At 42.2% G+C, this 10,102-nt stretch overlaps 1 protein-coding gene and 1 pseudogene across 5 annotated transcripts in view; one reads left to right on the forward strand and one right to left on the reverse strand.

Annotated features, from left to right (window-relative positions):
• Positions 1 to 6,702, reverse strand: part of VPS13C (vacuolar protein sorting 13 homolog C) — a 198,977-nt gene extending 192,275 nt beyond the window's left edge. For 2 of the 5 annotated variants that reach the window (XM_017506167.2, XM_017506169.2), the window contains exon 1: positions 6,511 to 6,702. In XM_017506167.2, coding sequence (XP_017361656.1) covers positions 6,511 to 6,610 — 100 coding nt within the window. In that variant the 5' untranslated portion in view covers positions 6,611 to 6,702. The remainder of the gene's footprint in view (positions 1 to 6,510) is intronic. The other 3 variants (XM_017506165.2, XM_017506168.2, XM_017506170.2) reach the window with 3 other exon arrangements.
• Positions 6,686 to 9,283, forward strand: LOC108287638 (annotated as a pseudogene).
• The last annotated feature ends 819 nt before the right edge of the window (positions 9,284 to 10,102 follow it).

Genomic DNA, 10,102 nt, shown 5'->3' on the forward strand with positions numbered 1-10,102 from the left:
TAAAACATAGAAATTAATCCACGACTGTGACTAAACACAAAAACCAACAAACAAAAATACCATGCCATAATCCATGAAATTAGCTTTGCATATCGTAAAATAGTGAACTAAAGAATACTCTGTACTTATTTTTTAAGATTTTATGTATCTATAATATAAACATTCATTACTTATTTGAAAGTATATCCAAATGATCTGATACATTCATTTTCCAGGAAAGTGAGCTAAAGTAGATGACTCACCAGTTTTTTAAAGCACGAATCAAATTATTTTAATGACTTATGTTTTAGTAAAGAGTACCAAAGAAAATATTACAGCTATTCATTTCAAATGAATCTAGCTAGTCAACCAAAATTAACCAATCTAGACTCCTTTCAGTGAGTTCACAGTGACTTTGTCTACAGAGAGGAAGGCAGAAAAGAGAAAGGAAACAACTCTGACTCTTACTCTTTCCATTTCCCTATTGAAACAGGAAGTCATAGTGAATAAGGGTGGAAAGCTGCAGCTACTGCTGACCTTTCTCTCTTACAGTTCACTTCAGGGATCTCCTAATATTGGGTAGTGTGGTAGCGCTTCCAAGCAGAGTGGTTACCAAAGTACCAATTCTCAGTTCTAGTTCTAGAAAAGGAGTAAATTTTTAATTAATAATGCTACTTAAATATGTAAAAAAGTGCTTACATTTAAATTTTAAGCAGTGCTTTAACTGATAGTAACTGAGCCTAAATACATATTACACCATTGAGTTTTCCTTTGTTATTTTAAATGCTAAACAACAAGCTAATGAGAAATGCAGCCTCCACTACACCAACTGTTGGCTGAGAGGAAAAAACTAAAGAAAATCCCTCTACAGGTTTAGAAATATCTAGATACTGCCATCTTTTATGTGTCAAAGCCAAAGAAAGCAAAAAGTCCTGCTTTTTCTTTCATTTTCAAGCTGCCTTACAGGAACCTGTTAAGACAATGTATTACAGTATATTAGACTTGAACCCACAAATATTAGCATGAGCCTGGAACTTCATTTATCTTGTCACTGTCATTGACTGTGGCTCTTCACTCACCAATATTGGATGAAGAGCAAAAAGGAAAGATAAAGATACATTATTTAAATACCTTTTCTCACTATGATTGCAGAGGAAGTGGCCGTACCAGTCATCCAATAAGGATCTCACAATGTTTCTGCCTTGCTAAATCATAAAAGTTTAAAGACAGAAGAGATGACCTTGTTTAACCTTTCACTTACAGATAAGAAACCAATGGTCACTTGTCAGAGACATGCCAAAAGCTACACAGCTAGACAGTATCAGAGATGGAGTAACATTAAAGAGGTTTGCTCATTCCCAGTCCAGTGGTCATTGTCCTTTCTTATGCTGCTCTGCTCCAACAATATCTGGCAGTTCAAGGGGAAGTGTCAGGGGTGGGATAAAGGACAGAAGAGTAAACAGCACAGGTTCGGCCTGGCTTGCAGAGCCACCAACTCTGAGGGCATTGCACTTGGCTTCTATTCCTGGTCACCAGAGTCACCCTTGTATCCAACACATCACAGACTCTATGTTGATTCCATTTGTCCAAATATCAAGAACGACAGAGTTCAGAGTTATGGAAGATTTTCCTGCTGACTCTCCACAGTAAATCACTTTGAAAAATCAAATTGACAAAGGTTCTACATTGCAACAATACTACTCAAATCAAATTGCAAAAGATGTGGCATTTCAACATACCTTTTCAAATACATGTTACCCTTTAAACAATTATATCCTGGACACATCTCAATAGCTAAGGGCTGTGCAATTTATCTCCTGGTATGTTTGTGGGAAAAAAAATCTAGATAAACCTTCCTACTTAAGTAGGCAGTACATACCCAACAGGCACTTTTCTGAACCTGTAAAAGCCTGACTTACAAACTAGCTGGCAGGTAATACTGTAAAAGTATAAGCATAAATTCAAAGGCAAATAGAGTTGTTTTTTTTTAAAGAAATTTGTTTGGAAAATAAGAAATGTTCAGATATGTAAGGATAGCGCTACACAAGATTATCACTCAACAGAATACTGACACCTCTAAGGAAACCAAACACCACATGTTCTCACTCATAAGTGGGAGGTGAACAATCAGAACACATGGACACAGGGAGGGAACATCACACACTGGGGCCTGTTAGGGGGTGGGGAGCAAGGGGAGGGAGAGCATTAGGACAAACACCTAATGAATGCAGGGCTTAAAACCTAGATGACAGTTTGATAGGTGCAGCAAACCACCATGGCACATGTACAGCATACCTATGCAACAAACCTGCACGTTCTGCACATGTATCACAGAACTTGAAGTAAAATAATAATAATCATACCTAAGTCTGAAGTTAGAAGAAACATCCATAAGAAAATAAAACAAAGACTGTTTTCCATCACCCAGCTAGGTTTGGTTAATCATTATTACTATCAATATTATCAACAATGACAAAGGATTTTGACACAATCTATCTCACAAATACACTGAGTATTATATATGCACTTTACAGATTAGGAGACTGAGAATTGAAATGTTTTGCCCAGGGTCCCACAGCTAATAAATAATCAAGGTCTCAATTATCTACAATGACAAGGATTTTTAAAAGGAAATTCTGCTTAGATTACTTTTAAAAACACACAGGAATTGCCTGGCATTAAATATTTAAAGAACAGAAAAACAATGGTAGGATGTTTGTTTGCTTTGCTTCTCAAATTTAAAGGCAAATTCTAAAAGCATACTTCCTGATTCTGGGCATTCCAGTTATTTTCCCCAACCTTCTCAACCTTTTTTAATTGTAAATTTCATTATGAATGTCTACATATATGAATATATGCATAGTATGATCTTTTCCAAATCATGTTAACATAATATTTTGATTCTTAAAACTACTTCCAAAGATCACCCAAGCAAAGATTATGCATTTTTATTGACATGATACCTTTCAGTCACTTAAGTTATCAATTTCTCTCTCAAATTATAGATTTCATAAGAGTAATCTACTTCCTCCCTGTCCTTTTTAACTCCTTACACTTTGTTCAGCACCCAGTAGGTCTACTGCACATGCAGAAGACAATCTCAGTCTTCCCCCTTAGACTAGGATTTCTCGACTAACAGTTTGAGCTGGACAGTTCTTCATTGCAGGAAGTTGTCCCCTGCATTGCAGGAAGTTGTCCCCTGCATTGCAGAATGTTTAACAGTACTCCAGGGGTCTATCCACTACGTGCCAGTAGCATATCTCTTCCCTCAGTGTGACAACCAAAAATGTCTCAGACACTGTCAGGTATCCCCTGGGGCACAAAGTCACCTCCCATTGAAAACCACTGCTTTAGGCTAGTTAGATGCTCCAGTTAAGATGTATTAAAGTAGTGTATCAATTGATTTCAAAGAATACTAAGATCAGGTGTGTGAAATATTTACAGGATGAATTCTTCCCTCTCTCAAGACTTGGAAATTCAACAAGGAAAAAACAACAACAACAAAAAAAAAAAACTCTGTGAACTGTAAACTTTACCCGCTAAAGCAAATAGTTTTCAAACAAGACTATACAGAATTTTCAATTTTTTAAAAAACTTGTCAACATTGTGGATGCCATATCAGCTATTATATTAAATATTCCCATTTGTTTACTCAAAAAAAGTTCAAGACAAATTTATTTAGCAATATTCTGAAAGAACAGGAAAAATCGACTCAGATATCTTGCCTTCCAATATTAATGAGGAATTAGGGTTAACAACAGATTGTGCAATAACTCTAAAAGCTCGTGACTTCTAGCCTTTTTTATAGCAATCACAAAAATAAAAGGCAGCACAACTTTACAGAGGCAGAGTTGAGAGCTGATAAAGCTAGGAGAATCCCTGATTGGAGGTTCGCTGGACACAATACACAAAACAAAAGGGTTTATTTGCTCAGGCCTATTATAAAGTTAATGTTGGCCACTAGCAGAATACCTTATTCTAAAAATTTAAAAATGAGATGAAAGAAGTCTCCTTTTCTAGATTCCCTCAAAAAAACAAAAAAGGAAAAATAACATAAAATTACGGCATTTTTAATGTCAGTTGTGAAAAAGTTCAAAATCTTCAAGCAGTACTCCTCGATGTCATGGTAAAACCATTATTCGAAGAACAGAATACTGGCATCATCTTAGATGTCACCTAGTCCAACCTCTAATTTTAAAGAAACAAAGACAGTTAACACTTGATGGCAAGGGAAGCTTTTACTATGTATCCATACATTTTATCTTTTTAGAAAGAAAAGGTCTGAAGTAAATATGGCATAATATTGTAACATCAAAATATGGGCAGTAATTACATGAAAATATTACATGATCCAGTATGACGTAAATTTTTCAGAATTTAAAAATTTTTCTATAAAAGTTTAAATTAAGATGAAGAAATTAAGGCCCAATAAGGTAAGTGTCTTGTCCAACATAACACATCATTCGTTAGGCCTATTCAGATTTCAGATTTGCCACTCCAGTGCATTTTCAAATTGCAAATGTTTACAAACTATAAGAAATCACTGGAGATAATATTGCCAGGATTCTTAAGAAACACTTGATTTCTGCAGAAGGTGCTGGACCTTTAAATCCTTAAGTGTGTCTTTCTTTACTTCCCTTTCTTTTACATTATATTTAGTGTGTTGGGGGGATGTAAACAAAGTATGCACAGTAGGCCCTCCATATCCACGGATTGAACTGACTGCAGATCAACTGCAGATCAAACTATTTAGGGAAAAAAAATTAAAAATACCAATTCAGCAATAAAAATAACGCAATTACTTTGTTTAAAGACAATAGAACTATTTACATAGCATTTACTTGAATTGGGTATTTATTATAAGTAATCCAGAGATGACAAGGTATACAGAAGATGTGCATAGGGTACGTAAAAACACTAGGCTACTTAAGGGACTTGAGCAACCTTCGATTTTGGTATGGGCAGGTGTACTGAAACCAATCCCCTATAGATACCAAGGGACTATTGGGCACACCACAGTGAGCCAATCAAATCATCAGCTACTGATGAAAAACAGGGTCTCCGCCAGGCACTACAGCTCACACCTGTAATCCCAGCACTTTGGGAGGCTGGGGCGGGAGGATCATTTGAGCCCAAGAGTTGCCACTGCACTCCAGCCTTGGCAACAGGACCAGACCCCATCTCAAAAAGACAAGGAAAAAAAAAAAAAACCAAAACAGGCTCTTCCACAAATCAGGGTAGCACCCACGTTCTATAAACAACAAATAAATATATGTTCCACATTATGTAATTATAAACTTTAGAAGCCAGGTTTAAAAAGAAAAAGGAAAACTAAAAACAGGGGAAATACATTTTAATATTATATTTAATTTAACTCAATATATTCAAATATTATTTCAAGACATAAGCAACATAAAAATTGAGGTATTACGTTTTTTCTACTTCATTAGGAGTAATACTGATTCAAAACGATGTTTTAATTCATACTAACAGGGCGTCTCAATTAGCACTAACCTCATCTCAAGTGCTCAACAGCTACAGTGGCTAGTGGTTACCCTAATGGACAGGGGAAGTCTATAGCTATTTGCTGCTTGAATTAAAAGCAGATCCATACATTTTAGTCGTTTTTTGAATTTTCCTCCAAAGCTGACAAAATTCCCTTATAGTGAGAAAGTCCCAAAGTCCTCAAAACTTGACACGTAATTCATGAAAACGATTAAGCTGTTGAACAGTGCATGTTTAAGCATACTATTCATTGAATACTTCTATACACTTAATCTCCAGGATAAAAACGCTGGCATAAATTCCTGGGCATGCAACCAAGCAGACACCTAACTAATGACGATGCTGATAAAGGCTTGAATTTCTCCCTATTGCTCCAAAACAAAATGCAAAACCCTCTTCGTATTGACGGAAAACTAAATGTTAAAAGAAGAAATCATCTTATCAAGAGCTGAAAGCATTAAGGGTTAAGAATCCCTGCGCACACGCCTTTCTTAAAGATCTTCCCCTGCCTATTCCTCTCCAAACCCGGCAATCCTAAAGAGAAGGAACCCAGTTCTTGCACCCTGTAAAATGATAGTGAAGATAACTGCGAAATACAATTTCCGACTTCTTTTTCCTTAGTGCCACTTCGAGCGTGTATGACCAGACAACCATGCTCACTCCAAGCGGTACCGAAACAGGGCTCTGTTTTTACGCTGTGGGGCCAAAGGGGCCACGCCGAGCGCAGCGAGAGGACCAGAGACCGGCAGGGCGGGGAGAACTGGGCCAGGGCTTGGCCTCGGGGACGCGAAAGGTGGCAATTTCGGCAGCGCAGGCGGAATCCCGCCGCATCTCCCCAGCCGGGGTCGGCACTGGGACCCCGAGAATCCGCGGTTCGCAGAGGCTCCCGCGTCCAGCACCTGCCGCACCAGGAGGGGGAGTCTCGGGCGGCGGAGGGAGCAGGGCCCGGGCAGGATCCGGGGCGGAGCAACCCCTCGGAAGGGCCCTCAACGCCCGCAGCCCGCCGGCCGCGCCCCCCTCGCTTACCGCCCCAGATGCCCAGCTTCAGCTGGGACTTGTTCAGGTTCTCCACATAGTCGCCCAGGAAGCGGTTCAGCAAGTCCGCGACCACCGACTCCAGCACCATGGTGGGGCTGAGGCAGCGGGAGAGGGAGGAACCGGAACCGCCCGGCACTGCTGAGGGCGGCGACCAGCGCCGCGAATGACAGCCCCTCCGGCGCCCGCCAGCCCCCGCGCCGCGCGCGTGACCCCGCCTGTGCGCAGGCGCGTAGTCGCCCGGCTGGCAGCCGCGAGGGCCGGGCGGTGATCCCGGGCCTCTTGGGCGCTGCAGCCCCGGCTCTCTGGGGTCCAGCAGAGGCGCGAAGGGGAAGTTTGCTTGGGCCTACCTCGGCAGCCGTGCACGAGAAAAAAAAGAACCTTCGAGAAGAACAAGTGAGGGCAAGAGTTTCCGAGCACAGGGACATCTTTGTGGCCGCTGTGCTTTCCCGCCGCCACCTGCTGTTGACCTCCGGCCGCAGCGCGGTGTCCGGAGCCGCGTGGCCAGGAGTACGCGCAGAGCGTCACCTAGGCAGCCACCCGTGTACCTGTGGATCAGGTGTGGAAAAGGACCCACTGTGTTCTTGTCCTGCTAGAGTTCGACTCCGCCCTCTGATTCTTGAAAACACATAGGTTTTTTTGTTCTGTTTTGTTTTTGGATTTGTTTTGTTTTGTTTTTCCCAGACAGGGTCTTGCTCTGTTGCCCAGGGTGGAATGCAGTGGCGGGAGCATAGCTCACTGCACACTTGGCATCGTGGACTCAAGGGATCCTCCTGCCTCAGCCTCCTGAATAGCTGGGACCAGTGGAGCATGACAAATAATTTAAAAGTGGGAGGAGGGGCCGGCGTGGTGGCTCAAGCCTGTATTCCCAGCACTTGGGGAGGCTGAGGTGAGTGGATCACGAGGTCAGGAGTTCAAGATCAGCCTTGCTAAGAAGATGAAAGCCCCTCTCTACTAAAAAATACAAAAAAAAAAAAAGCCGGGCGTCGTGGCAGGCACCTGTAATCCCAGCTACTCAGAGGCTGAGGCAGGGATTTGCTTGACCCCAGGAGGCAAACGTTGCAGTGAGCTGAAATCACACCACTGCACTCCAGCCTGAGCAACAGAGTGAGACTCTGTCTCAAAAAACAAACAAACAAAAGTGGGAGGAGGGGAACAGAGCCACATGAAAGGGCAGATATCATAGAATAGGAACTGAATATATGTGTTTTGTGGGAAACTCATTCTTCTTCCCTTTCTCTAAGATTCACTCTTAATTCACAAGCCATTAATTAGTTACCTATCTTATTACAGAAATAAAAAACAAAATGTTGTAGTGACTTTTTAAGTATGGGTTACTTGTTATTTATATATCACTTTATTTCATTATGTCGTTTAACTGTCTTTGATGCAGCACAACCTTAAAAGCAGAGCTTTTATACCACAAGGTCTTTCAACTCTGGTGAAATTTCACGACCCGTTGACGTTCACCTCTTCAGAGAACTGGAAATTTTTTCCTAAAATGTATTTCAAAAAGCTGTTGAGAGACAATAAATAGAACCTAAGAAATGCTGATTTGTAGTCACGGCATTTATAAGTGCTTTGCTACAAGGTGATGTCCAAGAAACTATTCATGTATTATTCCTAAACAACTGAGGCAGGCCGGGCGCGGTGGCTCAAGCCTGTAATCCCAGCACTTTGGGAGACCGAGGCGGGTGGATCACAAGGTCGAGAGATCGAGACCAACCTGGTCAACATGGTGAAACCCCGTCTCTACTAAAACTACAAAACATTAGCTGGGCATGGTGGTGCGTGCCTGTAATCCCAGCTACTCAGGAGGCTGAGGCAGGAGAATTGCCTGAACCCAGGAGGCGGAGGTTGCGGTGAGCCGAGATCGCGCCATTGCACTCCAGCCTGGGTAACAAGAGCGAAACTCCGTCTCAAAAAAAAAAAAAAAACAACTGAGGCTTGTACAGGATCACAAAGAAAAATTTTAAATTCAAGGTCCACTGGAGAAGAAAGAAAATCAAAATGGCTACAGTTGGTATTGTGCCTTAAATAACCTTTGTACCTTAAATAAAATTGAAGGTACAAAGAGAGACCCAGTCACTACTAACCAGTACTGTCAAGATCCACTTTCCTCTCCCACTGCTGCACATACCACTCTTCTTTAATAAGATAAATCCTGCCCTCTCTGTCTTCTCTGCACTGGGAGCAGATGTCCTGCCACAGCCCCTCACCTCCTGAAAATATCTGCCTGCTCCAAGTTGGTCTCCACTCCCTCCTTGGTCAAGAGCACTTCACAGCTGCTGAGCTGTCCGCTATCTGCAGTGGTGCTGAAATGACCGGAGACACTGACAGATGAGAGCCCCAGAAGCTTGGCAGTCTCACATCCCCTTACCTCACTTATCTCCAGCCGCAGCTTCCAAACCAGCGCCATTTCAAGGGACATGGACACAGCAGCCAAGTTCATCTGGGCTGGGGCTGCCGCCATTGGGGTGGCCGGCTCTGAGGCTGGGATTGGGACTGTGGGAACCTCATCATTGGTTATGCCGGGAACCCTTCTCTGAAGCAGCAGCTCTTCTCCTAAGCCATTCTGGGCTTTGCCCTCTCGGAGGCCATGGGGCTCTTTGGCTTGATGGTGGCCTTTCTCATCCTCTTAGGCCATGTGGAGAAGCCGTCTCCATGTCCCATAGTTCTTTCACCCATGTGTGGTCGGCCCTGTGTGTTCCTTTTCCTATACCTCTCCAAGTACCCTGGGGAACGTGGTTGGCTCAGGGTTTGACAGAGAAAAGACAGATAAATACTGTATTAATAAGATGTTTCTTAAAAAAAGAAAAAAAAAAAAAGATAAATCCTTATCCACGTGTTTTTCCTAGCTGGTCACACAGACAAAATACCTAGTAAGTACTCTGGATTTCTTCACTGTCCACAACAAAATAACAGCTCAACTGGTCTATTCTGCTTTTGCCATCTTTCCTAAATTCTCCATGTGTTCCTTCTGAGCCAGGCAATCTCCTTGAAACTCACTTTCTAGCCTCCAGTTACTCCTTCCTCCAGTCTATTCTCATGAACACCAGACTTGATTTCCTAAAGCATAGGTGAACTTAAGTTACTCACCTGCTTAAAAACATCCAATAACTTCCCAGCGTTTAGAACACTCTATTCAAACCTTCTCCAGGTTCTTTCTAGGCATACACCCTAACAATCCCCTCTTCCTTTTTTTTTTTTTTTTTTTTTTTNTTTGAGACCAAGTTTTGTTCTTGTTGACCAGGCTGGAGTGCAATGGCACGATCTCAACTCACCGCAACCTCCACCTCCCAGGTTCAAGCAATTCTCCTGCTTCAGCCTCCCGAGTAGCTGGGATTACAGCCATGCACGACCATGCCTGGCTAATTGCTTATTTCTTTAGTATAGATGGGGTTTCTCCATGTTGGTCAGGCTAGTCTCAAACTATGGACCTCAGGTGATCTGCCTACCTCGGCCTCCTGAAGTGCTGGGATTTCAGGCCTGAGCCACTGCACCCAGCCCCCCTTTTCCTTTTTACATTCATATTGACTATGCACCAGAAGGAATGTAAAGAAACAATATATGTTCTGGTTGA

Source organism: Cebus imitator, unplaced genomic scaffold (genome assembly GCF_001604975.1).
Source record: "Cebus imitator isolate Cc_AM_T3 unplaced genomic scaffold, Cebus_imitator-1.0 Scaffold350, whole genome shotgun sequence".
NCBI classification, from domain to species: domain Eukaryota; kingdom Metazoa; phylum Chordata; class Mammalia; order Primates; family Cebidae; genus Cebus; species Cebus imitator.